General features: G+C 41.5%; 1 protein-coding gene and 1 long non-coding RNA gene across 2 annotated transcripts in view; one reads left to right on the forward strand and one right to left on the reverse strand.

Annotated features, from left to right (window-relative positions):
• Nucleotides 1–10767: 10767 nt before the first annotated feature.
• LOC107079355 (uncharacterized) lies at nucleotides 10768–15998 on the reverse strand. The gene is made up of 4 exons (XR_001480312.2): nucleotides 15947–15998; nucleotides 14911–14989; nucleotides 13130–13254; nucleotides 10768–12345 (listed from the first exon to the last, which is right to left on the reverse strand). It is a non-coding gene; the product is annotated as an uncharacterized lncRNA (long non-coding RNA).
• A 259-nt stretch (nucleotides 15999–16257) lies between these two features.
• The window catches only part of lrpprc (leucine-rich pentatricopeptide repeat containing), a 67562-nt gene continuing 64095 nt past the window's right edge, over nucleotides 16258–19724 (forward strand). Inside the window, exons 1-4 of the mRNA XM_069179857.1 lie at nucleotides 16258–16464; nucleotides 18120–18328; nucleotides 18645–18767; nucleotides 19183–19304. Of these exons, the coding sequence (XP_069035958.1) occupies nucleotides 16289–16464; nucleotides 18120–18328; nucleotides 18645–18767; nucleotides 19183–19304 (630 nt within the window). The 5' untranslated portion in view covers nucleotides 16258–16288. The remainder of the gene's footprint in view (nucleotides 16465–18119; nucleotides 18329–18644; nucleotides 18768–19182; nucleotides 19305–19724) is intronic.

Below are 19724 nucleotides of genomic sequence, written 5' to 3' on the forward strand. Positions count from 1 at the left end.
CCTGTCTGTATGTGTGCATTTGTGCATGTGTTTGTGGTGTGTGTGTCTGCAGCTGGCACAGGCATGATGAGGAGGAGGAGAGAGCACAGCAGTGTGATCTAACACTAGCTGACAGGCAGGTTTCAGGGCACTCTCTGGGGTCCTGGCCCTCAGAGACACTGCAGCACTCTCCACTCCATTACAGAGGCCCCACTCCCTCTCCCACAGAGAACTCGATTAGCACACACACCAGTAAGCAAGACATGGCTACCCTAAGACACCAAACCTCTTTAATATTCATTGTGATCCATATTCAGAAATTGAGGGTACAGCTCAATCAGTTTGTCCTTTAATATATTACATTAATCTTTAAAATACCCCCTTCTGTTAGCTTTTTCTCACTATCCTTTAACACAGTAGCTGTTTGGCAAGTATTGCTCCCCTGTCTTTCTACAGTACCTTATCTATTTATGTAATACATTAATCTACAAACAAATGAGAGCGATCATTCTAGTAACTCAAAAGCAGAAAATGTTCTATTTTAATTATTCTTTGAAGGGTTAATGGAAAATTTATTCTTTACAGGTGACCTACAGCCTCCTGAGCAAAGTCAACTTAACTTAAGGACATGAGCAGAGTCTTATTCTTCTGCTCTTCTTCACTACTGTCATTAGAATTCATTACAAATCAGAACAATGCAAAAGTTGGAATTATCAGCACAATCGATTTAGTTTTCTCAGTGCATTCAAGAACCAGTTGATCTTTTTAAATTTGTACTTACTGACTGCCTTCAAAAATGAAATGCCTTCAAAAATAAAATAAAACTTTTTTGTTTCATCAAATAACCTTCCATGCATGTATTTAAAGCTTCCAGTTGACATGTGTATCATTTGCTGTTAGTATTGTTGAGGAATTTTTCAGTTTAGGATCTTTTTGACTTTTGACATATTACAGAGAGAGAGAGAGCGCAGTGGTTTACTTTAATACCTAGTAGTGTAGTGTAGCTACAAGGCAGACAGACAGAGACAGACAGACCTGTGGCCCAGCTGGGACCTGCTGCCATTGTGACACTCAGAACTGAGTAAGAGAAGACAAGAATAGGCGACATAAGTTAGACATGGCAGAACCCTAAAGTATATACTGTATATCAACTGTGCGGTAGTTTTCCTGGTCCTAACTTGGCTGGGCCCAGCCCCAGAAGTCTGCTTTTGACTTCCAAGATTTATAAAAGATATTTGTAAAGACTCTAAAATTAAATGGGAGGAAAATGCACCTGGATAATTCTGCATAAGGAAGTCCAGGATGACAATAAACCTGAGGATGACAGGCCCAGCTCATTAATAGTTAGCAGACTTGTCAGTTGCCTCTTTTGACATTGAATCTGAAAGCCCGAAACATACAGTTTAATGAGGCTCCGTGTCCCTTAAGAATATCTGGGGCACAATGAAAACACAAAGGACTGGAACAACAACAGAAAGCAAAATGAACAATAAAACAAACAGCAGAAACTAAAGAGCAAGTAAGAAAGAGCTTGGATTATTATGGAAGAGAAGAAATAAAATGAGACAAGGTAGAACGAAGAGGAAGAACAGAAAGATGGAACAAGACGGAAAGCGAGGGAGGGGATATTAAGAATGAATTTCCCAGTGAAGGGTTTATATGCTCTCCTTTGTTGACAGCTATTCAGTCTTGAACTGTGAAATAAGATTATGTCCCTTATGCCCTGTGTTCAGGACAGATAAATATATTTTTTAGAAAACATTTCTTTCCACTACACTCTTTACCACGCAGTAACTCCCCCCCCCCACCCCATCAAATGCCCCGCAGGGACAGTGTTTGACTGCACCGTGGAATGCTGCGTGCGACGGTAATCTACGTCCCCTCAGGAACAACGCGCACTAACTGATAAGTGCCATGAGCCAGAGTGGGGACGGATTCCGTCAGGCCTGCTCCAGCCGAGCGCGATGGCATGCGGCATCTTCTCTGGGCGGGCTGAGGTAATGCGAGCCGACGTTTTTGACATTAGACAGTGCTCCGCTTATGGAGCGCTGTGGAAAAGTTCACAGTCTGGCTACCGGGAGGTCTCGGGGAAGATGGTGTTGGTGGCGGGGGAGGAGGGTTGTGGGGGGGGCGCGGCAGTGTGAATGTGTAAATGTTACAGCTTACAGAAATCACTGAGGGAGAATCGTCTCCCCTCTCCTGCTCTGCTCACATCTGGAGCTGCAGGCCACACTTTGGAGGCTGAACTCCCAGCTGCCTCACTCCGAGATTCTGCTGCACTTTGTGCTGAAGAACAGATAAAAGGAGACCACTTGACCAATGCATCTTATTTAGCTGTTAGTGGTCTGACGATCTGGGAATCTCCACTAGCCATGTATTGAAGATTCCCAGGAAATCTGCTTTAAGAACACGGGCAGCTTGTTTCAGAGTCATAGAACCCACTGGAAAGTGGTGTTTCCTTTCCTCATCCTTTAAAACACTTATTAATTTGTAACGGTGTTACTGATCTTAAAGAAGAGCATTGGGTTGAATTTGTTCATATCTTTCACGATTTATAGAACATAAGACATATAAGAGGACGCCATTCAGCCCCACTGGTTTGGCTGCTAATAGCTAATCGACATGGAGGATCTTGTCCGATGGTTTCTTATAAGTCCGGGTATCAGCATTGACCATATGGCTAAGTAGCTTGTTCCATAGTCTCACAATTGTGTGTAAAACTGTGTCCTGATCTCAGGTCTACACGTTTGTCCCCATGGTTTCCACTTGTGTTCTCTGGTTTGTGCTTCGCTGTTGATTCTGAAAACTCAAATCAGGTCAGTTCTCTCATATTCTTTTCAAAGACTAAAAAGATTCTAAAAGACTAAAAAGATCAGAGTAGGTAATTTCTTTAAGCTCTGGAATGTACCTAGTCATTATTTGAACCGATTTCAAGGTAGCAATACCTTTTTTACTGTGTTGAACAAAACTACACATGGTATTTAAAATGAAGCCTTACTCGTACTTTGTATAATTTGGAGTATCTCCTCATCTCCTCATTATTGTATCTGTTCAAGATTAAACAGGTTCACTTTGTTAAATCTGTTTGTGTATGTCATGCCTGTAGTACCAGGAAGAAACCTGCTCACTCTTCTTGGTCCTAAATCCAAGCAGAGATCTCCTTTCAGCAATGTCCTGTTCTGTTATTTGGTCTGTTACCATGGTTATTTTGTACCCTGGGTGCACCACTAGATACAACTCTTCCTAAATGAATCAGAAATACAGCATGTGTCTGTCAGTGCAGAGAGAGAAAAGGCTCTCCTCTTCCCACCTCATTCCCTTGGACCCCAGTTCACTTCACTGCTGGTGAAGAACTATACCCTTTCAGTACTATATTCAGACATTAACAACAGCAAATGGAGAAGTACTTCCTTGTTGTACAACTCTTAACATGTTTTGTAGGAACTAGTGTATAAAAGCTTAATACTGGATACACTGTGTGCTGAAACAGTTTAGAAATGGGATAAGCCAAATGTTATTCTTTGGGAAAAGTTCAGGAGACTTGTACATGTTGTTGGGGCATTAACTATCAGAGTGATTGCAAAGCAAGCACTGTTCAGATTTGCACGGCAAAGGTCTCCCTCTAGCAAAGAGGTCGTTTGCTTTTAGGGATTTTCCCACAGATAGACATGTGCAATTTGCATGGCTGTCCCATTCACATCATGAATATTTAAATGCCCTGGACCGGCCTTTTAATTCTTTTAATTGCTTTGTAGTAATCAACACCATTGGCACATTATGCTAATGCTGTGTAAAACCTCCTGGAGGCTGGGAGCTGGTGCTACAATGGCAAAGGCCTCAGAGAGCCTGCTATCTGGAGCGTGATACCTTCTTTAAACAGACCTACTGGACTGTCACTGACACGTGAGCAAACAGCAAAGGATGACTGATCCGTGTTATTTTTACTTCTGTGTGCAGTACATCCTCAGGTCCCAGAGGTAGCCAATTTTTGTACTGTATGCCAGTTGGTCTGTGATGCAGAAGAGATCAGTGTACCCCAGCTTTCTGGGGATGGAGATCCATGTTTGTGCTATAGGCATTTCCCCCTCTGTGTGGCAGCTGATGTGGGGGATTGCGACACAACTGGAGGATTGTGGGAAAGCCCTATTTCACTTCCCAAAAAGTTCTTTATGATTCACCAGGCTAAAAGTAGTGCAAATCACTGTGATGACATTGTTAAGGCATTCAGGCTTCAAGAGAAGGACAGATTGGTCTTGTCCAATACATTTAGAGGAAAACGAACATGTGTTCTTAACTGTGATTAAAGTGGTCTAAATTTGCCTGCCATATCCCTTTTAACTTGAGCATCACTAGGCTGATTGGAATTCTTTCATAAAAGAAATAACAACATGTAAGAATTAACTCTGTCACATTTGAAATAAAAGGGGCTGCGAGCTGCGGTCAGTGTGTTTCTGGTCCATAGCTCAATTAAAGGGGTTTTGATTAGCAAAATCCACTAGCAAAATTTGCTTATTCCTGGTAAGGGTCACAGCTACCTGGAGTCTATCCCTAATGCACAGGGGGCAAAGAAGAACTTCATCCTGGATGGACCCCACTTTGTGTCTTATGGGAGATATGTCTTGTACACACAAGGTCACTTTAATGACAATTAACCTAACCTGCATGGGTTTGAAAGGTGGGATGAGTTTGGAGCCCTCAGAGTAAAACCAAATATTGGGTGAGCATGCACACTTTATTTACTTTTCACAGAAGAAGCCCAGTCTAGAATCCAACCCAGCACTCAAGAGCTGTGAGGCAGCAGTGCTTGTATTCCATTCAAAGATGTTTAACATCATGTGTCGATATTTATGGATAATTACAGTAAAGTGCTGTACTAGTATGCAAAGCAAACTGTATTTAACTTAATAATTGAACTAATTAAGTACTCTACATATTTACAGTCTCAACAAAACTGATTTAAAAAAAAAGATTTGCCTGACAATAGGTACATTATAGTTGGCACATAAGAAAAGAGGATCGTAATTTGTTACTCTGAATATCAATTTCAGCAGTGAGTTATTATTATCCTGGAGGATTAGTTTTAAGGGAAATCATGGACATTAATAAAATGTGCTTCCCCATAAGAGGAGCTATTATAATAAACAATTCAATTATACTGAATTAGGACACTATGGATAATTTTTGTGCTAAATACCTTCTGACATTCTAAATAGAAGCAAATCTGAAATATGTCAAACAAACTTTTTCCTATATGCTGTATGGAGCAGATTAAAATCCTGTTTCTTGTTTGGCAGGAATCAATGAAGCAGTCTCTGTTACTGTACCCTTCTCTACCTTATACATGAGGAGCCCATCCATAATGTCAGCCTCAGATGAGAGTCCATGAGAGTCATGGACACTAGATCTGTGCTTTTGTTTAGGAGATGGGCTTTTCATAGCAAATCTACCACTCCACTCCCGTCAAGAGCAGTGTGGCAATGTCTGATGGCTTAAATATGGATGTTTTTTTCAATCCTCAAAATAATGTACTACATACACCTACTGTAAGTCTCTCTGCTGCTATTATTTTAAACTGCTTTGTACAAAGAGCACAGGGGCGAAAGAGGCATTAGCCATATCCTACCTTTTAATACCCTACCTTCCTGAGTGGCAACTCAAGGACAGGAGTTGAAGCCCATTTCCACCCCCCCCTTTGAATCCTGCAGCACAGCAGGGACTGAAAGGCTGATTATACCTCACGGCTTAGTTAACGTGTTGTGCGCTCTAATGTGTGAGAAGAGGGGACGGGCCGGCTGCAGCATCTCTCTGCTAAAAGCCAACGAGAGGAGACAAGGCAGTGGCTCGGCCCCGGCTGATGGACGGTGCTGACTAATGGAATGTGACCTGAACAGTGTGGCGTGCTGTTAAGAATAACTTTTTCTCCCGTGGTCGAGAGGCACGGCGTTCTGGGCAAGGTGCTCTGCCACCGCGTCAGTCCTGGTTACCCACACCGCAGGGCTGAGGTCCCTCCGCGCGGCGCGGGGGCCGCAGGCCGCTGCCAGACCTCCTGGGGCCCTTCACAGGAAATCCTGAGGGAGGCTGGCAACACCGTGTGTCAGGGAGCCCCGAGCCTCTGACTCAACATCTGGGTCACATTGCCACCTCCTGCTATGCTAATATACCTGATCATTTCCACTTAACTAATGCGGAAGGATAGTGCCAGGGGTGAGCGAGGGATGGAGAGGACATTTGACTTGCGGTTTTTGTTCGTGACTCTCAGCAGTTCAGTTCTTTTTCACATAAACGTCTTTTAATGTGAGCCAGCCAAGAGTGGCTGTACTTCTAGTTTCCGCCGATTATTTAATGGCCTTCTACCCATCCATCAGTTTTCTAAACCACTTTATCCAGTATAAATCGGAGCCTCGCCCGGCGAGTACCGGGTGCAAGGCAGGATATAACCTGGAAGGGAGGTCTTCCATCACAAGGCAGACGCACAGACACAGACACGCTTGTGCTCCCATCAGAGCCAGTTCTTACACAAGCCAGTTCACCTACCAACGTGTCTTTGGACTGTGAGAGAACCCATGTGAACACAGGGAGAACACACAAACTCCACACCAGGTCTGGAACTGAACCCTGAGCCCCAGTGCTGCCAGGCTAGAATGCTAACTACTGCACCACCATGCTGCCACTAAATTGACATAGAATTTCAAATTTACTGGAAATTGCAATATGCACACTGAGGCCAAATTTTGAATCACATTTTCCAGACAATTCCCGATTTATGCTAAATCAATATTGTGTTATGTTCATGGCAAGGCATGATCATAACACAAAGGATGACTAGAAGAGGCTAAAACAGATTGTTCTGAACTCATCGACTTTGGTATTAGGGGATATTTTAAAAGAAAGACATTAAAACCACATGAAAAACTGGATTCAGCCAGGTTTGCCTGTAGTAAGTTGGAGTGGCAGTATGCATTCTTTTAGTGTGATTGTATAAAAACTTATAGTGCTTCTGTAGGTACACTCATAAGAGAATTTAAAACAAAATTCAAAGGGGCATTCAGTTTTTCTTTCAGTTGTGGGTATAACATGTTTTCAAGCTTAGTTCTTTAAGATTTCCAAACAAGTTTGAGAATCTAAAGATGGACTTTAAATAGATTTAATATAAAAACAGCTTTTAAACAACCCCCACCCACCCTCTCTTAGAACCCAGTCTGCTGGCTTTCTGAAACCACTATGTAATGATATAATGGAAAAGGCTTATAAATATTGAAATATTGTGAAAGTTTCAAAAGCAAGGTTTCATTCCTGAGTGCCAAGGTCAGCACAGTGCACAGAGAAACACATAAACAACCATTTATAATGCAGAAAACACACTCAACACATCTTGATTCATTCTGAAAAAGACGCGCGCTGTATCAGCCAGTTCTAAACACTCATTGAATTTATATTTATTAGTTTTAATTGATTGAGTGACTCATACTGGGCTCATGAGAAAACATTCCTGAAACTTTAATTATATTGTAATCACACAATTTTAAATACATTTCTTTTTCATTATGCAAAATTAACTTTACATAATTTGAAAGCAGTTAAAAGAAATCTAATGAAAGAAAGTGTATTTTATTTATGTCTGTTTTATTTTTTTAAATACAGCTTTTGTATCATTAAATTATCTTCATTATGTTGTCTCTACAACAGTTTTCAGTTGACTTTTCAAATTAAAGTGACAATTTTAAAAGCCTGTTTTTAAACTTTCAAGGTACAGCATCTTGAAGTGTGATAAAGAAATACTGTAGACCAGGAATCTCCTACCTGGATTTGGAGAGCTCCAATCAACCAGGTATTGAAGATCACCATTAAGTCACCAACTTCTAAATATCTGGATCAATTCCATTGTGGTAAATTAAACAGGTACGTTTATTGATCATTTTGGAACGAAAATCTACACTTCCACACACTTCACTTAATTGAACAGATTACTTGCAGCTTACAGGTGTAAAGTCTTTAAAAACAAGTAACCTATAAGACTAACTGGACTGAGGCTCTCTGGGACTAGAGCCATCTAGTGCACCTCACATTTTATTATTGGTGTGTTCAAACATTCATCTGCACAGGTTTTAAGTATACTAGTGCTCTTTATATAATAAGGGATCGAAACAATTGATGCTGGAAATGTAAAGCACACTTCAGCAGAAGGTAACTGTCAGCTGTGTGCTTTTACCTTGAGCACTCTGGCTACAAGCTTATTTCATATCACTTTAAACTACTACGTTTGTCCCCTCACAACACAAATATACACATTTGTATAGGATTATGCAAACAAGCAGGGAAATGATGTTAAACAATTATTTTATAAAACTGGCCACTTGACCTTTAAGGTGTTGAACACAACTTCCTCCTTACTGCCAACACAGCATGTCTGAGTGTTTGTTCAGACCAGAGGAGGAGGTGCAGTTGTGGGAACGGTGGGGAAGAGTGTGACATTTGGCCACCCTCCCTCCATGCAGGAGAAAGGCCCTGGGGGCAGAATTAGAGTGGGAAGAGAGCCGCTCAACTTCCTGTCACTGCCGATAATGAAGACAAGGCCCACACCATCCTGCTTCATCGCAGGCGCTGTCTGTCCTCCCGTCTTCATGCTAAACTGGACGCACTAGCCACACACCTGCAGAGCACCAGGCGCTCTGAATGTTTAACACCTACACACTGACCCACCGGGAACACTTAAGAAATTTCAGGAGTTCTGTCAGGATCCTACAAGGTGCAAGGGTGCTTGCCAGTACAATCTTTCCAGTGCTTTCTTGCAACCTTTTTCTCCGGCTTTAGCCTTATCATTTTAATTATTTAGGAGGACAGCCCTTCATAGGGGCTTTTTTAACATCAGTCCCCCAAATATTTTTTTCCTGCTGTCAAGAATTTGTGAGGCAACAACCTAACAATACCTTCACTGTGTTTTGTCATACCAGGGAAGAGTTCTGGTCTTTCTCTGGCTTGGAGCCACACCACTCCAGAGCCATGTCTGGTCACATGTTAGAAACTCAGCTGGACTGGCCTGGTCATAACGGGGACAGGAAATCAGGGGCTGCAGGATTGCAGGAAGCAGTGTCTTTGAACCAGTAAGTGGAATTCCTCCCCATGGACTAAACTTCACTTCAGTGCCCTGGCAGAAAGAAACAGGCTACTGTTCTCCAGAGAGTGCTATCAAAGTGCAGACGATCAGGGTCAGTGGCTGAGTGATCACACTTCAGATACCAAAATCCCTGCTGAGGACAGAAATACATGGAGAAGTGCAGCATCGCTGATCGTTAAGCTGTTTCCAGAAGGTTTTTATTTTTTGCAGAATTTACCTTCTGTTCCCTAGAGTTCTCCATGTCCAGGATAGAATGTACAGTATGAGGAATAGAGAGCAATACAGTTTAAAATGCAGCTGATGAAATATGTTTTGGAATGGGAACTGTGCAAAGACACAAACATTTCTGAAATGTAGAGAGTGGTTTGCAGTACTTAAGATACATGTATGCAGCCAAAACAGAAACATGCTGCAGTGCTGCAAGTGGGTAACAATGCTGTTCATTTGTACATTCACCTTGATCATCAGGCACGTACAATAGCAATAAAATGATCTCAATAATCTGTTATCAAGAAAATACCCTTTTGCAAGCCATGTATTAATTCTAATAACTGACCAGACTTTTAAAGAAAGAACCATCTATAATAAGCAATGATTTTACATTTAAGTGATGTTATTCAGATTGAACTGAGGGCATGTGGAGCGGTGGTTCTGCGCCTGTGGCTGGAAAGTTGCCGGTTCAAATCCTGCAGCTGGCAGAGGAATCCTACTCTGTTCGGCCCCTGAGCAAAGCCCTTAACCCCAACTGCTCCAGGGGCACTGTACAATAGCTGATCCTGGGCTCTGACCCCAGGCTTCTCTTCCTGTCTATGTGTCTCATGGAGAGCAAGTTGGGGTATGCGAAAAGACGAATTCCTAATGCAAGAAATTGTATAGGGCTAATAAAGGTCGTTTCGGGTGTCTTCTCAGTCTTGAAGTTCTAACTAGTCCAGAAGGATTGATACAAGCAAAGGGAGGAGAATGGGGCCCAATCACCCTCAGTAACACAACAGCACTTAAGAGTACAGACCTGTACTTACCCCAGTCCACCATGGCTGATGCCTGCCAGTTCAAACAGAAATCAGAAAGGGCACACACTTGTGTTTCCAGGCCCACAGTCTGGGGGGTTGATGGAGAAAGTGTTGCATTGAAATAGAAGGCCTGATCATACAGGCCACAGGGGTAACAAATTGAGTGGCCATTACAGTTAAATAAAACAGCACATGCAGGACTACGTAGAGGTTGAACGTGAAAAGATGATTTTTTCCTGGAAGAGGCAGGAACTCTCAATGAATGGAATAAATTATCCTGCTAGTCACTGCTTCACTGTAAGTGAGTACAGCCTGATTAGGTAAAGTGGTCTGAATTAAGATGTCACAACTTGTGAAAAGGAGAGATGAGGTCTGAACTTGAACTTTGCCATGGGAACACAATAGTTTTGTCTGAACAATTTTCCAAATCATTTTTTTTCTTTTACTTTTTAAAAACTGCAGACATATTTGCTTTAGGACAGCCTCGATTTGTGATTTGTAGTCTATATATGCAGCACAGGAAATTTTGAACCTCCAGTCTTTGACAGCCACTTCTTTATCTTGTCTCACTTCACTTTCTGTGAAATTTCTAAAATATTAGGTTTTAATATATAATATTTGTATTGTAACTACACATATGAGTAGCAAGAACGTCAACAGGAATAAAAAGTATCTTTTTATTTTTACTACTCATCAGTAGGAATCATCTTTAAACACTTCATCTGTACCGTTTCAGTCAAATAAAATACACTGCATTTGAAACAAATATTTACAGTACAATGAATCCCATGCTGTCAGGGTGACTTCATAGCTACAAAAAAATACAGATATAAGATATAAGAATCAGTGGTCATGGAAGCAGATGTAATATTCAGGTGATTATACTGATGAGGCGGCTTTCAAATAATGGCCATCTATCTCACTTGAAGCCTGGGAAAAGTCAATTTTCCTTTTGGCCGCCAGTGAACTTTATAATCCAGCCAGTGAAACAGAGTCTGAAAAAATCATCTAAACTGTACATCCTTTGCCTAAAAACAAGTTCACTATCCTGCATGATCTAATTACTACAGTGCAGAAGCACCTAGATACACAGATGTGTGTATTATATATAGAAATATTTCTTTTCCTCTGCATCCATGCTTTATCAGTCAAATGAACAGGCTCTCTCACCCTGGAGCCAGACACAGGCTTGGAAACACCTAATCCTGCCGCGAATTTTGGGGAATAACGTTTGTTATTTTGGGTAAATAAAGGCATAAAATATGCCCCATTAAATGAACATTCTTTAAACCCAAAATGCTTCACATATAGTACTGAACCAAAGAGAGAAGCTCTGCACCCAACTGGGTGACAAGTGGCAGCCATTGTGTGTCAGCAGCTCCAGTGTGCAGCAGATCAGATAGAGAAGAGAGAAACTGTTCACCAACTGTGTTTTAGGGAATTGTGCAGTCCCTAAGTAGAATTAGCCAGGACAAGGACAACAGGATTAACATTCCAATGATGCCATGAGTTCTTTAATGACCAAGTAGTCTTGGTCATTAAAGTTTGGGTTAATGCCTCTTTCTCCTTTAATCAGACTACTGATATCCACATGCTTTGCACAACAAGTTAAAGTAAATACCTAAGTGGAACTGTAAAGCGAAATTTAAGATGTTCAGATAATAACCACAAATTCATAGAATTAAGATGATAGAAATCTTTCTTTTAGTGTACTTCCTATTCACGTTTCTTTCTGGTTCTGTAGTTATTGATAGTCTGAAATTGGTATAAATTTAACTACAAGCATAAAGCTGCAGAGTTTTAATTCAGACCTGAGGTGAACCTAACATACAGTAGATCTATGATGCCGTTTAATATTGAACTGTGAGCAGCATGATTCAAGCAATATGCTCCTTTCCTATTAAATTATCATTTATCTTCACATACATAGCACTTTAGCTAATAGAGGTCTTCTGAAATACATACCGTACATTACATAAAGAGGTGTTGTAATGATACTTTGTGATGCAGACAGCCACTACTGACCCTTTGGGAAACACTTTATCACTCTACTACAGCCTTCACACATTGCTGTCTGGGGATGAAAAGGGTGAAGACAAGCTGTCCTGCTGTTGGCAGTGTCACACTCATGGCTGATGTCTGCTCACTTGCTGGCGCAGAAGGGTGCAGAGATGACCCACCACGAAGCCCAAAAAGCATGCTTTGCAGAAAAAGGTGCAAAGAAGCTGGGACTCCTGGAAGCTGGAGACGGCATTTAACAAAAATATGCATTGTTAAGGTAGATGAAGACACTGGTAAGTGAGACTCTGCACAGAGGTGTACAGTATCACAATAACTGCTTTCCTTCGATTATGCTGGTGTTAATAGTTAAATCAATAATGAAGGATCAATTTTACTGCTTGGCGTGTGAGGGTAGCATACTTCATCCTACCCATTTAATAGCCTTTGATTGTCAGAAGAATTATTGTTCCAATTATACTTTTCATTCCAATTGGTAGTTCACATTACTGCCAGCTTCCATAATCTCTACTGTGCATACAAGTACACAAACCTTTATAACTGTAATGAGCTATTTGAGTTATTAATGTAACCAATTAATGTAGTCCTTGTATAGGTAGGTAGTTAAACTTTGTATATACTTCTGTTTGCTACGAATAGCCATGAACAGTTAGAAAATGTGTTCTTCTAGAAAAAAATCTTTCCAAAGCCTTTATACACTCACACAATGCAAAATGTGTATAATTGTCATTTAGGAAAAAAAGTGTAGTGTAGGGGAGTGAAAATATTAAATAATAGATAACGGAAATGAATAATAAATAAGAAACAAAATGCATTCATAAAGTAAAATAGAAAAACGTAACAGGCTTTTCTGAGTTCATTCACCAAAAAACGTAAAGTGTTCTCTCAGCTGCATACCATACACTTTCACTTTAAGTATTTAATATTTAATAACCTCCAGATCATTTTTACTGCATTTTTCTTTTAGCTCACATGGCTTTGTAAAAAAAAAAATAAGGCACCTTACCAAGACTTGCCCGCTTTCGTTCACAGAAACATCCCAGGGTATCACTCCTGTGTGCGGTCGGTCGGTGGGGAAGGTGAGCCTCCAGGGGCAGGACTCAATTAATTCCATAGCGCGAGGCCAAAACACTGGCAAATATAGAAGAGAGACAGAGCAAGGAAATGCAGAAGGGAAAAAAGGGATCCGCATAAGGGCTTACAAGGATTCACATACTGTAGCATGTCACTCAAAATAACTCCTAATGCTTTCTCAAAGCTGGAATTTTACATGAATTACAAAAGGTGTAATCATGATTTAGGACATGTTTGGTATTTGAGGAATCGCTGAAATGTTTTAAGGTGCATAGTTTAGGAATGAAAGACTGCATCCATCCATCCATTTTCTACCTGCTTCCTCCACTACAGGGTAACAGGGGAGCCAGAGTCTTTCACAGACATCTTCTTCTTCTTCGTCCTCTTCTTCTTTTTCACAGCCTCAGTCCCAGACTGTCCTGGGGTCAGCTGCTTTGGTTGCTCTTCTCCACTTGTCTCTGTCGAGCACATCTTCCTCACTCACTTCACATACCTCCATATCTTTTCTCACACAATCTTTCACAGACATCTCTGACGTCAAAATGGTATATTATTTTAATCTTTGCAGTAGCTCTTTTCTATCTACGAAGCCAATTTGAATTCTGTAAAAGGAATAAAGACTAAAATGGGAATTCATAAAACAGAGGATTTGTTTGATTATCCAAGTGGTGAATAATTTTATCTTTTATGATGGTGTCTGTACACTGCTCTGATCTTACACACTGTAAATCGCTTCACTGTTCTAGGGAGAATACATTCTGTATGTAGAACGTAACAAAAAGATTTGAGAGGCTGTCGGGAAGAAACTGGTCAAATTAAAAATAAAATGGGAAACACCAGAACTGGAGTGAAGAACATACAGGATTTTTCATTTTTCTTGTTGTTTCACAACCATTCAATGCTCTTTCAAAAGGCAATACTAATATACAAAGTCAATAACTCAGAGGAGTCTCACAGATACACAGAGGGCGTTATTTTAAGTCACAAACTTGTGATTAAAGCAACTTGTTCTTCATGACCTACAGTGTATTGCACTCGGGTTTCAGCCATAATCAGGCCCTATTCGTCTCCAGCGCAGTTTGATAACGGCAGTTGGCAGCTCCCTGCCAGAGAGGTGGCAATGTTTGTGCCGCCTGTTGCCCCCCCCCACCCCTCCCCCATCCGCCCAGGATGCCTCTCCTCCCCTAGCGCCCTCTGTGGGGTGGCCCACTGCCAGGCGATGTCCTGGGCCAGATGTGCTTGGCAGTTCAGTGTCGCCCATCAGGTGGGTTCTACGCCCGGGGCCATGCAGGAGCACAGGGTGAGTGTGTGAGGAGGTGGGCGTTCCTCTCCCGAGAGAACAGGAGCAGCATGGTGTGCATCGTGTGCTGCAGGCCACCCCACGCTAGGCACTGTGGGTACCACTCAGCTCCACTGCTCCACAGGACTTAGGCTGGCAGCCCCCTCCATGCCTAACCTTTCCCTCAATCTTATCTCACTGTGGGAACCAAGCTGTTGTTCTCGACTACTTGCTGGAGAGAACAGGGCATCTTTTCACGGTCTCCATGATAAAATTGAACTCCACCCCACAGAGTCAGAAGCCAGGGGAAAAATACTTTCATCCCCTGTTAAGTATGCTGGAATTTTCCCTTCTTCTGAGGGCAACATTGTTTTCTTTTTCTTTTTCTTTTTAAAAAAGATACCCAGAAACATTAACAAATAAACAAAGCTTACATATTGAAAACCAGGTTCAAGTAGGTAACTGTGTCAGCATGCGTAGGCTGCAAAGAAACAAGCAAAGGTTTTTTTCATGCTGAAAAGAGAAGAAAAAAAACCAACGTTTTAACAGTGAAGCCTTCTTCAGGTGTTGTTTTGAGTGCATTTCTTTTAAGAAAGTAGTACAGCAGGATTTAGACATGTTCCAGTGTCCTCAAAGGAGTTGGCATGACATTTCAGTTTTAAAAAAACATTTTAACAAGTAAAAACTGAATTACATTTCATTAACATTTTTAAAATATATAATCATGAAAGAGATGATCAGTATGAATTCAGCGATATATATTTTAATACCATTTTATTCAGGCTTGACTAGTTTCCTCCACGCAGGAGCAACATTTAGATTTCTAAAAAATAAATCGACATGCAGAACATCACTGCTCCATGGTCTGCAATGATGCACAGCGACTTCTCTAGAGATCACCCTTTGAGAGCCCTCGGTTCTCTGGATCCACAGCGCCACCCTCCGGCTACATGTGGAAGAACTCCGCGAGTTAAAAAGCACTACTATGCCGATTGTTTTTTCTATTGAATATCTTCCTAGTTATATAAGTTCAGAATTTCTTCTAATTTCCTGTAGTTTTCTTCCATTTTAAAAATATCTGCAAGTATGGATATTTATTCATGTTATCAACACCATGAAGGATCCACACTTTGAAAAGGCAGCATTCAGCTTTTGGTTGGACGACCAAAGCGTCCCACGAGTTTCAATGATTATTTACTGGATGCATTTATCTGAGTCGGCCTGCATTTAAGACACATTTAGAAATTCTATAAAGATGCAGAACAGTGTTAACGTTACAAGAATACAAACACATCTGTAACAACATCATTATAATACAACAAAATATTAGTAAGATAAGTTATACAATTCTTAATGTCTCTGTTAACTTTGTTTATACGTTGGTTACCCGTATTTATTATCGTTAAATATTCAATATTTCTAACAGCACAAACGTTTAAAGCTTAAATAACTGAAATTTATATCATTCACCTGAGCGGCAAATGCTGGAAACTCCGGGATAGGAAACGGGATTTTATTAAAGTGATTTTATGTGAGGACATTTTGATTGCTACACTTTACAGGGGGGTAAACAAATACCGAAAACAAAAAAATAAATATTTTTTGTCCAATAGCAAGAATAGTAACGTAATATTCTTAAACTATACGAAGATAAAATATTACGCTGAAACACTCAAGTGTTTCTGTTAATTATGAATTTTCATGATGACTGATATTTAGTCCCCCCCAGTTGGTATGCAGTGTGCTCTTCCGTGCTCTGTGACCTGGTCACATGGTGTGGATGCCCTTCTCTCTACACTGAACAGGTTAAACATGGCAGCGCTCTTGAGGACGGCTCGGCTACTCAAGTATTCAACTACTTCTCTGTTGCAGATTTCCGGATCAGCAAGAAATGGAACAGCATTCAGGCGACTCTACAGCGGGACTGCCATTTGCAGCCGAACTGGTGTATGTGCAACCCGAGTGGCCATTGCAAGCGGCATGAATAGGTACAGTGTCTCGCCGGCGTGTTGTTGAAACCACGCTGGATTGCGCAGGCAGCTGGATTTGTGGACCCGGATAGCTATTTCACCTCGCTAGCGCATGGACTGTCCCGTTTATAGTAATCGGTTTTGTTTTCACATTATATAGGTTATTCGTTTTTGAATAGTGTTTTCGCAGTTTTACTGTGGGGTGGGAGAAACCAGAGATTGCATAAGGGGCAGTTCAAGGTTGTGCATCCTGACTGAATGTCAAGAAGGGAATTAAATTGTGAGGATTTCTTAAATATAAAAGGTGGTATGTGGCGCAAATGGGTGAGCTAAAATGAAGATGAGGCTTTCGGTAGGAGCAAGTATACGATGATATTCTGTGAAAACAGGGAAGTATTGTTAATAGTATAAAATATAAATGATAGTCTTTGTTAAAAGTATTGTTTGCTGTCTGTAAATTGTAAACCATGCAGAGGGTTGTGGGAATCCGGGGTCATGGAAGGCCGGAGCTGGAGAGAGAGGGTTTAGCATGCTGCCTGTGATGTAGGTGAAAGCACTGCAGATCATAATTAATATTTACTTGTGAACTCTTACCAAGATGGCTCCTGGTTTGTTTTTCATCTTACTGTCTAATAAGTAGTAATTGTTCAATCAGCAAAAAAGGAACCCCCAGCTCCCTCTTCACCACCACTACCAACTGTGACCCCAGCAAAACTTCTGTTAAATAAAGGACTTGAGCAACTACAGAAAGCCCTAGATGCTGTACTGTCCTCGCCACTGCTTGCTTACTCTGACTGACCAGTCACACCATGCTAAAGTCCCACGCTCTTGGTGTTTCTATTCCTCAAGTACAGTGTCAGCCCCTTGCTGCCTGTTAAATATCAGCTGTGTTACAGGACTGAGGGGCAGTCTAGATAATGATTAACTATGTGAAAGACATGTAGAAGAGCTGGTGACATAATTCAAGCTTAGCTAAGTAAATAAAGTTTACTTTGTCCAATGTAAGGAATGGCATTCAGCAGCTCAGCATCACTCATTCGTGATCAGTGTTGTGAGAAGGCTCCCTCTACAACAGTCGACAGATACTTTATCGTGCAATACTCTGGAAATTGGTTTCTCCCATAAAAGTACAAAACACCCAAGCAAAACATATAAGTCATATAAAATCACATGAAGTACATGAAATCACAACAACAGTATGTAATAAATAAATGGATAAGTAAATAGGCAGTGGGGGGACTACATTCACATCCTGCTTGTAAATGTTTTTATTTGAATCTGGTCCCCTGTACTCTCTGATGGGAGTAATATGAACTGGTAATGAAGAGGGTGGATCAGCTGTGATGGTCCTTGCCATTCAGTTTACTCTATTATGCTGTAAATCGCTGAGCTGGGGCTGTAGTTTCCCAATTATTTCATATTCAGTGCTCTCAACAAAGCTTTTATATGCCATCTCTAGGATTTTTTTTTTTTACTAAGATTAAAGTTCTTTAGTCTTTGAATTAAGAACAGCCTGTGATTTACTTTCATTAAAATGTCGTCTATCTTCTCAGTGTAGCCCAGGTGCTGGTCAGCATGTCTTCCTACATAGTTAAGACTCTGCACGCCCTCTACAGACTGACCATTGAGTACTATTGGCTCCACTCATGTCTCCCCCCCCCCCCCCCCACTAGGTCCATGTTGCGGGTGGGTGCTGTGCGACCGGTTTCCATGGCGTCGGAGCAGCTGGGCGTGTCTCGGGAGGAGCCCAGCTCTGCGGTACGCTCTCGCCAGGCCCAGCAGTTTGACTGGGCACTCAACAAGCTGGACAGCTCCGTGCGCAGGACCGGGCGCATCACCAAGACCCTGCTGCTCAAGATCTTCCACGACATCTGCCGGATAGGTATGCCAAGATGGCGTGGCCCTGCCTCGGCTGAAATGGTTTACCCAGTTAACTGATGAACTATGGATTAGTGGGAAAACAAGGACTTTAGTCTTCTCTGGTCTTTGCTCCTATATTATGACATGGATCCAAAAAAACAGTCGCGTCCCTAAAGTGCGTGTTCTTGCTCACAGTTTTTTGTGCAGTGCAGAGTAAACGACTGGAATAATCACTTGACTGTGTCATGCACTTTTACCTCCATAGTCCTTTTGCTTATAGGTGTGAAGGCCAGCTGTGATGGTGAGGCTGGTAACTGTGGGAGTGTGTTTCTCTGCAGGATACCCCAGTGGGAACCAGGCCCTGCTCCTCCTGCGCAGCTGTGGCTCCCTCCTGCCGGAGATGCAGCTGTCTGAGCGCACAGAGCTGGTGCACCGCATCTGGGAAAAGCTTCAGGAGCTGGGTATGGGTCTGGGCAGTATCGATGGGCTGTACTGAAACGCAGGCTCCGGGCCGTCGAGGGGCACAAGGAATGAGTGAATCGATTTAGACTGAGCAGGAGCTAGAACATCTTAGTGGTTCATGTATTTGATTTTTGTGGATTTCAGCATATTTTTTAAAATTTCCTACAAAACCAAGCCCAAGATAGGCTGAAGTAAAAAAAAACAAACATTATTGGTGTCTGATGGTCTATTCGTCTATTTCAAGTATGTTTCTTCGTGGAAAGTAGACCCACTATTCTTGTCTATTTGTATTGAATTTAAGTCATTAGAAAAAAAGCTCCATCATTTGTCTTCCATAAAGTTAAGATGCTAGCAAAATAAGGGGGGGTTTCTATGTAAAGTTGGCTGAGGTGTGTCTGCTCTTGGACTGTTTAGGTGCAGTGTATGATGCCAGTCACTACAATGCCCTGCTCAAGGTCTACTTGCAGAACGAGTTCAAGTTCTCCCCCACAGAGTTCCTCACCAAAATGGAGGCAGCAAAGGTGCAGCCCAACAGAGTAAGTGCAGCACAGTAACGTGGTCATTACCAGTTACTTTGTATTTTCTACCTATCCTATAGACCTTATTCAAAATTGAGTTCAGTGTTGAACCAGAGGCGGTAACTGAATAGAAAGATTTCAGTGTCTTATACCATAGCTGGTTCTTGTTTTGTCTGTAGAAAATCTATGAATCTATAATAAATGAGGTATTCCAAACTGAAATGTCAACACGCCAGTAAACGGATGTTGACTATAGCAATCCTCAGAGGAAACTGGTAAATATTGCCATGTTTTGATAACTTCATGCCATTAAACTTGACATGGTAGTTTTGTGCTGAGCCCAGTTACTAGCATGGGTATAATCAGAAGTGGACTCCATTCAGGGCAACACTGAGCTTTTTTAACATGAAGGAAAACCAGCTTCTTTCACTGTTTTGT

The sequence above is a fragment of the Lepisosteus oculatus genome, chromosome 17 (genome assembly GCF_040954835.1).
Source record: "Lepisosteus oculatus isolate fLepOcu1 chromosome 17, fLepOcu1.hap2, whole genome shotgun sequence".
In the NCBI taxonomy this organism is placed as follows: Eukaryota; Metazoa; Chordata; class Actinopteri; order Semionotiformes; family Lepisosteidae; genus Lepisosteus; species Lepisosteus oculatus.